General features: G+C 43.8%; 1 protein-coding gene across 1 annotated transcript in view; it reads left to right on the forward strand.

The window, feature by feature from the left end:
- Window positions 1–14,983, forward strand: part of cadps2 (Ca++-dependent secretion activator 2) — a 141,491-nt gene that overhangs the window by 200 nt on the left and 126,308 nt on the right. Inside the window, exon 2 of the mRNA XM_076090018.1 lies at window positions 18–187. Coding sequence (XP_075946133.1) covers window positions 18–187 — 170 coding nt within the window. The remainder of the gene's footprint in view (window positions 1–17; window positions 188–14,983) is intronic.

Consider the following 14,983-nt stretch of genomic DNA (forward strand, 5'->3'; position numbering starts at 1 on the left):
TGCTAAAGACAGCAAAGCTACAGGTGAAGAGGAGGATGAGGAAGAGGAGAGGAAGGAGCGCGAGCGGATCCAGAAGGAGGAAGAGGAGAGGAAAATTAAACTGCAGATTTACGTGTTCGTGCTGCGGTGCATAGCCTACCCGTTCAACGCCAAGCAGCCCACCGACATGGCCCGGCGGCAGCAGAAGGTGAGTCCAGAGCCGAAACAACACGCACCTGTTGGTGTCACGTGAAGGGACCTGCTAACCTCACCTCCTTTTTCAATGTGTCACTTTAAAGCTTACTCTCTTACCTGACCGAATATTTCAAACAAACAACACGTTGAACATATTTGGAACCACAAAGAGCTGCTGATGAATTCAGCATCTATTTGATCCGCCGCTTATTTCAACAAAATAGTTTATTTTCTCTTCGACTCTCCCGGTGCCTTCACATCGTTGACGTAACGCAGCTGGGAGGACGACGGCCAACCGCGTGATCCTGAAATATGTCTTAAATAAGCGCGACATGTATGAAATGAATGCCGAATTCAACATCCACTTGACTTGTTTAGTGTTCGGTGTTTCTCTCGTTTGTGCTGTTTATTTGCTCGGTTCGCTTCATGTCAACCTTACACTGACAGACACCCTAAAGGAGGCTGGTGTAGTAGTAAAGACATGTCGGGGACCTGAGAGTATCCAGGTTTTAGCTCATGCATATGACCAAGTGACCAACCACCCTGTGACATCATAACTCACTCAAACCAGGCTATCCACACCCTTAAACCAGACATCGGGGTCAAATACCATCTCATTAAACCATCACCATTACAAAAAATAATATGAACCCACTTCCTCTTCTAATCCACTTTGTTGATACTTATCAATGCAAACCCGAACAGCTCATGAAGTCACATGTGATGGGTTTCCTGCAACATTAAAGTAGCTTCACTGGGGTTAATATAACACCTGTTGATTGAGAATCACTGCACTCAGTGAAGATGGATCTGTGTTTAAATAACCTTTATGATGGGTGATGGATGTGTTCCTGCTGTGCTTGGAGGTCTGGACCTGCTCTCTCTCACCCATAAAAACCAGCCGAGAGAGAGAGAGAGGAGGCCCCCCCCCCCCGGGGAGCTTGTAATGAGCGTCTCGTTTCATTTCAAATCTGCAGACGAGGCCTTTTCATCCCATGTGCGCGCGGTGAATGTTCCTCCGACAGAAGGCAGACGTGGGAGTTTATTTGTGCACAAGTATATAAGCATCCGAATATGAAACCCCCGTGTCACATTAATGAGGCAGAACCCCCTCGAGATCCAGCAGGAGACACCAGCCCGTTCCCTGGATCTGTCTCTCCTGCTTCTCCCTGAGCGTAAAGTAAACCGGAGTGTGTGTTCACTAAAACACGAGAGGGGAGACATCGAATTCTTGTCTCGCGGAAGGAAGCGGACTTCCTCGTGCGCCAGCGCTCCCACGGTGGAAGAGGCGGCAGGAGGCGAGTTGCCAGTTTGAATCCCTCGACTCTCGCCCGGCAGACAGGTCTGGATCGATGTAACGCTCGGGATGAGCTTCATGGATTCATCTGCAGAGGAATGAACCAATCAGAGGACAGGCTGAGGCACGTCTGTTTGAATTAGTATTCACAGTAAGAGTATAACTTCATGAAGTGGATTCCATTAGTTCATGTCCGGTTCTGCTCCGTTCATGGATCGCTGCTCATACACCATCACCTGCATGTGCTTCATGTGTGAAGGTAGCTTCACTGTCTCAGTAACGATGTGCTAATTCACCGACATCTCAGACCCCCTGAAAGCCTCACATGCAACAATTATTCAACACTTACAGTTGTCACTAAAATGTCTTGTTTTAAAGCTTAATGCCCAGCAGTTTGTATTTCATTCATTTATTCACAGATGTGAATAGTGAGTGCGAGAGTCGATTTTCATCCATAAATGACAGCCAGCTTTGGTTTGCCATCGAGTATTTCTCACACTGCCTCATATTGTTTCCGTATTATGGACTCTGTGGTACAGGCTGTTTTCTACTGGCAGCACTGGTACATTTACTCAACTTCTACTGTACTAAAGTACAACTTTGATGCTACTTTCTACTCTACTACATGTCAAAGGGAGACCTATTGGACGTTTTACTTCACTACATTTATTTATAATGGTACAATGTATAGTTATACATTTAATTAAACCACCTGGCATCATAGTAATTAATACCATTAGCTTTATTGCAGCCAGCTACAGTTTTAATATGTTGCTGCATCAATAATATTAGTCTAATAGCCGCCGCAGACCTAAACTAGAGATGAAGATGTAGTCACTGTGCATGTGCACGTTTAGAAATAGTCTGTGCACATAAACTTTGTTTCGTCTTGAATCCTGTCACTTTCCTCTGGAGGCGGAGTTAATGATGCTAGCTGGCGCTGAGCGTTGGCCCACGCACAGACTCGGCCTTCAGCGGGTTCACTGTGGGCCTCCGTGATGCTCGCTCCTCAGGCCTTCACCTCCCAGAACACTCCTGACTGATTACAGACCAAACACCCGGAGAGTTGATCTTCATGCAGTAAAACTAATCTGCTGCAACTTCTTTTGGATGTTTTTATGTAATGCATTTCTGATGTCGCATAGTTAAGTTAGTAATCACGTGGCCTCTTTCTTTAACACACATCTGCTTTACTTTACAATAACTTCTGCTGATGAACGATTGATAAAACAATCTCACCTCCAGCTCCATAAAGTAAGTGATCTGGAGCTTTCAGTCAAAAGTTTGAGGAACTTTGAAGCCGACACGGACAAGAAGTCCTGAGAGTTTGATCACAGCTGGACGAACTCCATCTGCTGATGAAGATCATGTGATTTGATCGAAAGCTAAACCGTTCATGATGGACTATTCTAAGGTTGGGCTGCCTCCTCTCAGGCGACTCCTTCATTTGTCTTAGTCGACAAAGATTTCTTCAGTTAATTAGTGATTATTTTTTTTATGCTTTTGTCATTTTGAATGGCTTATTTCCAAGAAGCTTCTCTGGTAAACTCAAGATTTAAAGCTTCAGAAGTGAAGCGAAAGAACAAGAGAACCCCGTTGTTGTTGTTGTTGTTGTTGTTGTGAGAACACCCTGGTACGAAACACACCGGTACCGTAGCTTCAGAGTGACGTCACTCTTTCTAACGACGTATTTTCACCGTCTTATACTTCAACGCTTTTATAACAAAATGAGACTTTCTTGACGTGCAAAATCATCTTTTCAATTGACAAACAACAAATGTGTAATTCATGGCACAACTGGAATCCAATCATTATAATTGTCCTCGGGGGAGTCGTCCTTCCTTTACAACATGTCTGACGGTTCAGGAGGAAACAAACAAATCGTTCATTTTGAACAGGAAGTAGAACAAGTGTCGGAGACATTATCCTCCTTCTGGTACTGAGGCTTTGCCCACTACTTTATAAACTGTTTTCATACACTTGTGTTTAACACGGTGAACAAAGGCTTTCTCAGAAGGCAGCAGCAGAGTCGGAGGCACCACCACATTCAAGAGCTTGGTATGAAATCATAAATTCCAGAAACTGCTCTGGTGTTTCTGAGAGTTTCCAAACCTGCGGCTCTTAGCTGCTGCTCAGTAGTTATTCATTACTTCCCCTCCAGCCACTGATGAGTTGTGTATCCTGTTTGCTGATTTAAACATTAACAGGTTCTCTGAGGGCAGCGTGGCGCTCGATATGAATCACACTGACCGGAGAAACCACGACGTCTTTTGGGGGAAGTTTTGTAGAGAAACTGAAGCGGAGAAACCAGCCGTGCAACATCTCGTCTTTCCTTGTTTACATAGTTTAAATGTTGGACTGAATGTGCTTCAAGCTTCCTTTTAAAGGATCTGGTGTCCCGTCAGTCGCTTCAAAAGAGCTCTCTGTTAATACTCGGCTCATCCGTCTGAGGCCGTTTAAAGTCTCCTGAGCTCTGGAGAGATCAGGAAAGTCCTAAAGGGTGAATGAGCACGCAATACTGTGGTCGTGCCTCAGAGGACCTTGGCTTTATGTTTGGTAAAGAGTCTGGTGTTGATGAATCGACCAGCTCTGTGAATCACACGAGAGGAAGGAAACTCAAGCTTCACCCGAGGCCGTCTGGATAAAACAAAGGATGTTTATTTCCCAAAGAGCTCATTATTTATTCTAATACATAATTAACATGTCGAGCTGAATAAGCAGCCGATCAGAATCACCACACAGCCACAAATCTGACCCGTGCGAGAGGAGAAGTCAATAGTAATCTACGAGGATCTAGTTAGAGCTCCTCTATTGAGGCACAAGGGACGGATGTTCAACACGTTGGAGAGTTTGGAGCCTCAGCCGGTAGATTAACATCTTCACCGGCAGAGTGAAGCTAAGACGGTTTGGCTGCCTCTCTGGTTCTCTGGTTCTCTGATCCACCGTGGAGAAGCCACTTTGCCCGGTTACTTCTCGGCGCTTTCTTTTCCTGCAGCGCTGCAGAACTTCCCGCCCGCCACCTGTTGTTGTGGACGAGGAGCTGCTGCTGAACGGTGAAACATTTATGTTGTAACCGCCGTCGACCTTGTGGACGATCGCATAGCTCAGCACTGAATATTCAATCTGCGCTGCGGCCTTGAGGCTTCTTTTAAAAAGAATCTGGTTAAAGAGTGGAGCAGCTAGTGGAGAATATTTCTGCATGTATTTCTTCTTCCATGTACTCGTGTGTGAGATATTGTCCCTGGCAGTGAGAGGAAACTCCCACCTGTTGTGTTCTCTCGCCTGTCAAACATCGGAAGCCTCCCGTCTTCCCCCGGTGTTTCTGTTTCCAAGAGCGCCTGGCGAGCGGAGCAGGGAAACCATGAAGAAACCCCCTCCTGAAGGGGGGCCCACGCATCGCTCCCTGCACACATCTAATCCCCTGGCAGCTGTTTGTTACACAAACACGATAAACACCACCTTCTGCTGATGTGGAGGCTCGTTTTTTATTAAAATTTTTTATTTCTGCGGGTTAGTGGGCGTGTTTTTTGGCTGCAGATTTGCTGGAGGCGACTTCCGTCCTCCTTTGTCATCGCTCCTTCCCCTGTCAGACTCCCTGAGACGGGGCTCTTCTCAGAGGGTTATGTAACCTCTCCTCCTCCTCCTCTTCCTCCTCAGAAGTGAAAGGATGTCTCAGCAGGGCTCTAACGGAGCAGGGAGCTCCGTCAACGGCATCAGACAGTCAGCTCAGCCCCGCGGCCAAAGACTCAAACTCTCTGCAGTCAGCTGAGCATCATAGTTGGGGCTCCACATTCACTTTTTGAGGCTCTAAATTTACCCTCAAGTTGTCCGCGCAAAAGTCCCGTGTACTGGTGAAAATGACAATAATGTGCATTTCAACATGTTGGCAAACGAAGGATTCAGACGAACAAACCGATGAACATAAACTGTGTACATTTGTGTTTGTGTTTGGAACAAAGATGAAGCGGTTCTGGTCTTTAAAATGAAGTGATGACAGCTCAGAAAGAAAATCTTATTTGGTGGGTTTTGAATCTTTTGTACGTGAATGGAAACTTGTTGGCATAAAATAGTTCTTTATCATCCTCACGCATGCTGTCCCAAAATCATTCCTACTTTTGGCCAAAGGAGTGATTTTACAGACTAGTTGATGACCGGTCAGCACCGGTTTACTTTCTATTCCTTTTTACACCATCCAGCCCGATGTAGGACGCTGAACAAACACTTTCCCAAAAGACAACCGGTCACACAGGCTGTGGAACTGAAAAAGTAAAACACAGGTTGCTTTGTCATCATCCTGGTGGTCGGCACATGTGGACGCCCACGCCGTCCTTGTTTCATACATCTCTTTTTCTCTTTCTCTCTCGCCCTCTCTCTCTCTCTCTCTTTCTGTTGCTGTCGTCGTTGACCGGGAACCTGAGGGCGGGTCTTCCAGCTCAGCAGTTTGATTTGCCACATTGTGACGGATTACCACGCAAATCAGCTTGTTGTGCTGACCTCAGCACGTTAACGCTAAAGGTTACAGTTTCCAGGCGGAACTTTTTTACTTGTGAACTTTGATGCATGTTATGTGGAATCAATCTGTTTACCGTGTATTATGTACTACCGTGACGGTTCCACACCAATACATGAACCGAAGTTTTGATATTGTTTTTGCTGCTGTGCAGCTGCAGAGAGCTCATTCAACTTGCAGCACCTTGTATTTTATTCACCGTGTTGGATTTCTGAGTCCAAATACAGCAGCGAATTATTTCTGTTCAATGCATGTCCTGCAGTAGAAATTCACCCGTGGACACCTGCACGCTGCTGCTGGTGTGTGTGTGTGTGTGTGTGTGTGTGTTCTGTAAAAATATAAAGTACTGATATGTATTAACAGTCTAAAATATAAAGAGATCCGGTTAATATACAGACTATTGGTCTGAGCTACTTCCTGCTTCCCTGTTGAACAGCAACATTGGTTATTTTAAGATGTTTGGATGAACAGCGAGCAATACCTGCTTTTTATTTTCCTCCTCCCAAGTCATACACCCACATGAGAAAGCCCAGAATGCATTGCAAAAACCTGTGTTTCTGAACAAGCACATACTCAAATCCCCCCCCCCCCCCCCCTACACAAACCTCTAGCTGAGTAAAGTAAATTACAACAGAACATTGGCAGCGCACTGAACAACAAACCGATGACACATAGCAGCGTTTGATGATATGAGGGGGAGATCGGATTTAAATATGTATGTGTATATATATGTATGTATGTATGTATATATGTATATGTATATATGGTTTGCTCTGCTTTTGGGACATGAAGTACTTTGTTAACGTGCTACACAGAGCTGCTGTTGACACCATAAGCACCTCGTGGTGAGATGTTAATAGAGGCGATGACTGCGGCGGCTCAAACGTTATTAACCGTCTGAACCCCAAAGCAGATCCTCTCACATCTTTCTGTCTGTGCTTTGATTTTCACTGTGATCTAAAGTCCTGCTCCTCTGTGGAAACAGGACCGTCATGGCTAGAAGTAGAGAGAACTAGAACGTGTCTTTAGTGCAGACAAAATGCCATAAATAATAAAATAAAACAAAAGTTGAATTTCTTTGAAGCCTTTTGCAGCCTGAGGTTTTTGTCACGTGACTGTTGGTCTGAGCCGAGTCAATCATGGCCTCATAGTCAGAATTTAATGTTTTGTACAGAATCTGATTAAAACAAAAGGTTTATTCAGGGCGAGATTTGATATATTTATATTATGTTTTTGACGAAATATCACAATTTTAAGCTTAGTTTCGGTTTATTTTTCTGACTGAAGCGTTCGTCACCATGATGTGTTCAAGAACCGTCGGAAAGATGAAAATCTGACGATTCTGATGGTGTAGTTCTGATGATTGTTTGAAGAAAACAGACTTTGTTTTGTGGTTCAGAATGTTAAAGGACTATAATTGTGTTATTGCAGATGTACAACTTGTTGCTGTGAGTAACGCCTCACAGGTCACCTGCACGCCCCCTCATTCCAATTAGAGGACACATTTAATAAGAGTATTAAGCGTCGGTAAGTTGTAACGTTAATGATGTTTGATCGTGATCATTTCACAGCAATATAAAGTATATTCTAGAGTGAATTATGACCTTTTTAAATCCCTAACACGAGCTCTAAGCAGTTTTAATTGTGTGTTTTTATGAAGGTAACCACAATAGATGACTTTAACAAAATAAAAAGATAACACTGACTTCAGAGCAGTTCATTCTGCTATAACAAAACGACAACAAAATGTCAGATATGGCTCAACGATCGGCACCAACGGCAAAAAAAAACAAGTGATCGGGGCATCTTCCTGCAGAGCCGTGACTCAAGACCGTGATACAACTGTGATCCGCTAATAACTGCAGGAAACACGCCTCAAACTCTCTGTTTCACAGTCATTGAGTTTCATAAAACTGTTTATAAATCTGATGAGAGGAGTGCTTATTTCTGTACAGAATGATGCTCTTTAATCTGCTGAGTTTAATGTACATGCAGGACAAATTGAGTTGATTCCAGATAGTCCTGCTGGCCTGAGGCCTGTGCACAATGTGACAGATTCAACAGTGAACGAAGGCTTAGTCTGTAAATAAACTGCTTCAAACCGTTCTCTGTGGACGCTCTTCATTCATTCAGGTCTGTATTTTGGGTCCTTCAGGCAGCGGGGCCATGTCTCACACATGTATTCAGTCCTCTGGAGGCCGCTGGTGTTCCCGAGTCCTCGTGAGTAAATAGGTATTGACAGGTTGAGAGGCTCGCATGATGTCTCCGTGTGGCAGCCGGATCAGCCTGCGGTTCTGCTCGGTGCCTCTGGCGACTAATGAAGTCCCCCGAGGCGTCTCCGCACGCCGCCCGATTGTCGAGACTTTTCATTTTATTTAGTGCCTCCACGTTCTTGTGCAGTTAAGTGTGAATTCAAGAGTTTTTGTAAAGAGAAAGAGGTTGTTGAATACCAGCGCGGGGACTCTCGGTGCGTGTCATCTGTTTGTTGTTTTGTTTTGATAGCACCTTTGGGACGATCTTGGTATTCTGATATTGAGTAATTGTTGAGTTTAAAAAAAGAAAAGCAATCCCACGCCGGATGTCATGCGTTTGTCGTTTCCACCTCCTCCTAACACTGTGTCTAAAGATCCAGAGGCTGCTCACAGCTAAACCTGGAGAAGGATTCAATGGGTGTAATCCACTGATACAAGGAAAAAGAAAAGACCTAAGGTGTCCAGTAAATCCTATCTGACAGCTGAGGATATCTCGGCTGCAGTCTCTCTGTCTGTCTTCCATCAAAGGGAGGTTTTTATGCGTCGTTCAGTTCAACAACACATTCAAGAGTACATGAACAAGTCTTCAGCAGCCTTGGCTGGATGATAAACACAGAGACGGCTTCGCTATTCGGAGCTCACAGGGCCAAAGAATGTGAAGTTTGTTCAGCAATCTAAGTCAATGGAAGGAAAAGTAGACACTGATTGGCCCGGAGGCGATGAGAACCGAGGCAGACGCGTCTACGTGAGCTGAAAATGATCGCTTTCTTTTTTTAATCGGCTCCGTAAACGTACGGAGATGACGGGGGGGAAGAAGAGATTGAAATGAGAAAAGAGCTGAAGCTCCAGGTGAGTTCTGAGATCAGTCGGTCTGACATGACCATGGAAATAAGATGCGAGTAGAAGGAACATTCAAACCAACGGAGCTGGACGGTCAGAGCGGAGGCCATTTTTATGTGTACCGTTGCCATTCCGACCGTTGTACCAGGCTAACTTCCGTATAAACTAAACTGACTTTCACCAAGTCGTAAACTCACTGAGGCTGAGGTGAAGCGCAGAGAGCCAAAGTATACGAGTTAACTTCATGTTTCATTCACGGCGTAGGAAAGAATGAGTGGCTCAGTCTCCGTAACCAGTGTAGCATTAACGCATGGTGGCATTAGCAGGCTAGCTAGCTAACTCGCCGACAGCTGGCGAGCTAGCTTGTTTCCTAATTCCACTTTGCTTTAATGCCGCAATAGTTACAGGAAAAAACCCACAAAGAAACAGCTAGCTGGTGGCTAGCGGCAGCGCTGGGTCTGATGTTGCCCTCTTCACTCCCCGTAGCTCTGGAGAAGACAAGCTACCTAGCTACGGACACTCCGTTACACCAGTAATTGTGGGTAATGTAGGATCCAGTGTTTGTGAAGCTTGACCCCCGGTCGGGACTGAAATTTTGAATACCTTCGCCTCTTCTGCTTCGATTCTGAATATTTTTTATTTTCTTATGTGTCCCACAAGTCCATCAACTCTAATGGTAAAATACTAAATCCTCTTTTGTGTTTTATCCCCCACAGTGTTTATATTCAGATATTTACTGTAAACATGTAAGCATACATATTACTGGTTCTCTCTCTGTGTCGTTGTACTTTCCCGAGCAGTGGAGCGTGAGCGCTCACTCAGTCAGCTCAGTGTGATCCTCCTCATTTCTTTATTCTCTTGTATTTTCAGGAAGCTTCTCTATCACGTCGAGTGTAGAACTGGAGCTCCAGCAGTGCTGCAGCTATTCTTTTAATCGATTTTTCACTTTAATGTTCAGTTATCAGCCCCCAAATGAGCAGAATTCAACTCCACACAAAACCTTAGATTTGTCTTTTTGTTTAAACTAAATGTTTCCATTGTAGGTCGAACATTCACAGAACATATACTGCCTTCGTAATCAGTCACTTCAGTGTGATTGGCGATAATAAGCACCAGCCCTGTATGTTTCTATTGTTCCTTTGTGTTCTCATGAAGCATTGATTAGGTGGAGGTACTGTGAAGCACAAAGGCTCTGCAGATCTGAAATTGAAATAGAAAATGACACCTTTTGTATTTGCAATCAGTTTTCTTTTCATAGCCGAACCATTCAGACCGAAGTCACTTGTGACTGAATTGCTCCCTCGGGGCCGCGCACTCGTTCTGTTTTCAACCTCTGAATTATCGTCCTATTTGTCTGTCATCAGATAATGTCAAATTATTCCCCATCTGGAGCTGTAGCCTTCAGTCTGTTATAGCTGTACCTGCTCGTCCTTGAGGGTAGTGGGGGGGAGACAGGTTATCAATCACAGGCGGCAACCTCCGGTTCTGAAAAGTGAAGTCAAAGCTTCATGTGTTAAAGCTGCATTCTCTATAGTGTCCACCAGGGGGCGACTCCTCTGGTTGTATAAAAGTCTATGAGAAAATGACTCTACTTCTCTCTTGATTTATTACCTCAGTAAACATTGTAAACATGAGTTTATGGTCTCAATCTCTAGTTTCAAGTCTTCTTCAATACAGCATGATGTTCATTTAGTACATTATGGTCCATTTAGAGTCAAACAGACCATAAAGCAGGGAATGCTTTAGGGCTACGACAAAAACTAATGACATTCCCATTGGACTGTGGGAGGAAACCCACTCTGACACGGGGAGGACATGCACATTTTCACACAGGAGGTACATTGTAAATATAATGTCTGCTAAACAAGCGCATGTTAGCATCGTAGCTGTTAGCATGCTGAGTAATCCAGAGCCCCGGCCTGACTGCAGACTCTTGGTCTTGTTGAAGGGGTCATAATGGTTGTTTTAGCTCATTTACTTTGAATCGCATCGACTGTCTCACTTCCCTGCTCATCGCTCACTAAATACTCCATCAGGTTGTTGTTGGCTCTGATGTTCTTCCTTCCAGGCGTTGGGTTCAGATCATTTCTGAGAGAAGAATCAACCTGCAGAGAGAGAATCCATCAAAGTTGATGTTTACTTACTGTTACTTTCCACACGATTGTCCCCAGGTTGTGCAGTTTAGAGCGTTTGAAAACTCTTCTTACTGTTGTGTTCAAGGACGCTCTGACATCAGGCATTTGAGAAAGCAAAGTTCAACTATGTTTAATTCTTCCCATCTGTAGTGGTGCACTGAGGTTTGCTTTTTGATAAAGACACAAAAGCTAGAATCTCATGGTGAACTATGTAAAATGAAAATAAAACACTTGTTTTACTCCCTCATCTCTTCCTCCTGAGGTGCTGAGGACATATTTCTTTCTTTGAACCATGTTATTTTCAGTCCCTGATCAGGGTCTCTGCAGCAGACCGCCCATGTTTTAACTCCCTTTGATCCCTCCACCCAGCAAATATAATGATCACCCGTGGAAACGGGGATTATTTTATATGCTCTCCATGCAGAGCCCGGCGTTCAGCTGGGCCCATACTAATGAAGTCGGATCTGTCCATGAATGTGACGAGCTTCAGACAAACGCCACCTTTAAAGAGGCCGCTGTTTGTCTTTGTACCTCAGTGGGCTGCTCTGTGTTTTACTAAGCACATCACATTCCTGCAAGTTCATTTGGTTCTTGTATCCATGCGGTTTGATGTTTATTGACGTTACAATAGCAATATTATTCTACTGCGCTGATTAACTGGCGGTATTACTGGCCACGTTTGCACAATTATTATATACGAGATCATATCTAGAAATTTACAAACCACATTCAGTCTGAATAAGAACAGTAAAGCCTCCAGTTTCATTTTGTTTTCATGCAAAGACCTTTTATCGTGGTGCGTCTCCTCTTTTTGTGGTGTAAATCTGCTTCTTGATGAGTCAAAGTAAAAAAAAAGTGTTGCTTGTCGACTGCACTGAAACTCGGCCGTGGCCATTTTCACGCTGTGGTACTGCGAGCGTCAAAGCTCTGCATGGCATCGCTAACGTTGCCTGCAGTGGACGAGAGAGGACTGTTAAGACGAGGAGATCTCACTCCGTAACTTCTAAAGTACCGACAGCGATACGGACCTAATCACTACTCCAGGTTTTACCCATTTAGAACCGGTTCCGGTTCAGAACCGAGTTTCGAGGGGCATCTCTTTTTTCAGATTTGGGATTTTATTACATTTTAGGGTCCGTTTTCAAAATACCTTATAACATCAACTAATACAATTTGTTAAAAATCACAAACTACAGGGGACCCACTCAAACGACTGTTTACAGTCCTTATGCTAAGCTAGGCTAAGCTCCGTACCTAACATGGATTTCGGAAATGTCCTCCATCTTCACTGAAATGACCGAAGCAGAGAGCAGAGGGAGAAGTGAGAATAGGAAGACGGAGGTTTGTCTTTGGTCATGTCCCTGGTTTGTCACGGCCGGTTCTCCCCCACAGCGCCTCTGCTCTCCGCTGATAAAGTCACGCAGGCCTTCACGTTCTTTTACATGCAGTATTTAACTTGAAGTAGCAGCTGCCCACATTGGCCTCGTTGTCTCCAAACATACTTCCAGATATATGCCCTCCGTTTGTTGCCCTCGTGGCATTTTTGAGAAGCAGTAAAATTTAGAATTCTTTTAGAACCACGTTTTTTTTAGAACCACGTTTTTCTTTTATTATGAACAACACATGAAAAGCTCTTTCCACTTCTTCACCAGGCCGTGATTGTCACCAGCTCCTAACACGCAGTGATGATAGGTCGGTTCCTCTTTATGCTTCCTTGTGAGCCCTGGATCACTTTGCAAGCATCCTCTCAATCTCTAGTTCCAAGTCTTCTTCAATACAGCATGATGTTCATTTAGTACATTATGGTCCATTTAGAGTCACACAGACCATAAAGCAGGGGATGCTTTAGGGCGGGGCTACACGGTGATTGACAGGTCTCTACCAGAGACGTATACGGCGTCTCTACGTCACTCCTCCTCAGTCCAGATATGGTCACTTCCTGTTCACTGGTTGAAAAAACCAACAACATGGTGACGGCCGTAATCCAAACTGGCAAAGGCAAAATCGCCGAACTTGAGGCTTCTAAACATCAGTCCACAAACCAATGAGTGACGTCACGATGACTACGTCCACTTCTTATATACGGGTAGTGCATATATAAAAACAAAACAAAAACAAGGCGTTTAAATACTGATTTGGAAACCTACATGTCGATAAACCTGTTTCTGATTCGATCAAAGAAGAAGGAAACGAGCTTTCGTACTTGTTTTTCGTACTGAGGTTTGAGTTGTGACCTTTAGCTGCTGTGTGCAGAAATCCACCAACCAATGTTTCCATGTGAAGAAGAACCACTTCCTTCTACTTTATCTTTACTTCCTGTCCTTCGTGGGTCCTCATCTTTGAGCTCTCATGACAAATGCGTCGTCAGAGCTGCTCTCTGATCAGCTCTGTGCCGCTCATTTGATGTGACCCTTTTCTTCCGTTCTTCTTTTTGACTTTCCCATCACACTTGAATTTTATTTTGATTAATGTCAGTGAGCTTTGGAGTCTAATCAGAAATCACACGCTTTGAAGTTTGAACAGTAATGTCCAGACTGCGGTAAAAGAACATTTCTTAGTGCCCTTAAAGTCTGACTGATGCCAGATAACAGTACTAGATGGTTTCATAATATTAATCATTTTTCTATTGGTTAAATGTCAGCAGAGCTCCCTGATGTCGGTGCTATCACACAGCTCATTATTTGTAGTCGACTCCACCTCTTCGTTCTCGTCACAGCTGTGAAACTAGAACCTCTGTTTGTTTCTGAAATTAAGTCAAACATCTGAATTTACGCTGCCTGTTTGCCTCATCTCCCGTCTTTCTGTTGACTCTTTACGCAATCGCTCCGAGTCTAAAATTTGCTTTGAATTCACTCTGAACACATCTGTAGGATTCTTCTCCCGTCATGAAAATCTATAATACATTTCACGGAGGTCTTGGTTGGACAGACAAAAGAAAACGTGTATACTGGCCTGAATGTCAGAAGACCATGATGATAGGTCAACAGACAAACCAGTGCTCTCTGAAACACCTTCAGAATAGAAAGTTAACCCTGAGATGCAAACGGTCACTTGAAGGCTTTTCTCTCGTAGAAGTGAAACATTAAATACTAAACATTAAAGCCGTGCGTTCTTCTATCATTCATCTAGCAGTCAGAATGAGTTTCTCCGGCTCTTATCTATCGGTATCATTAGGATTTTATACTCTTATCAATACTGCTTATCGGTTTGGTTCCTTATTGATATTCTTATCGGTTCTTTTTGATTCTTTTGTGAGGAAAAAGACAATTAATTGAGAGAAAAATCAACATTATTATTCTAGTCTATTAAGAAGTCTATGAGAAAATGACTACTTGTCTCTTGATTTATTACCTCAGTAAACATTGTAAACATGAGTTTATGGTCTCAATCTCTAGTTTCAAGTCTTCTTCAATACAGCATGATGTTAATTTAGTACATTATGGTCCATTTAGAGTCAAACAGACCATAAAGCAGGGGATGCTTTAGGGCGGGGCTACACAGTGATTGACAGGTCTCTACTACAGACGTATACGGCGTCTCTATGTCACTCCTCCTCACTCCATATATGGTCACTTCCTGTTCACTGGCAAAAAAAACAACATGGCGACTTGAGGCTTCTAAACATCAGTCCACAAACCAATGAGTGACGTCTACGCCCACTTCTTACAGACAGTTGATGGTTTTAACTATTTATATTTAAAATCAGCAGCTACTACAGCTCTAGAAACTGAAACATTATTGCTTTGCACCATGTTGTTATCTTAGACCTTTTATA

The sequence above is a fragment of the Anarhichas minor genome, unplaced genomic scaffold, assembly GCF_050575085.1.
Source record: "Anarhichas minor isolate MPS153535 unplaced genomic scaffold, ASM5057508v1 ptg000011l, whole genome shotgun sequence".
Classification (NCBI taxonomy): Eukaryota; Metazoa; Chordata; class Actinopteri; order Perciformes; family Anarhichadidae; genus Anarhichas; species Anarhichas minor.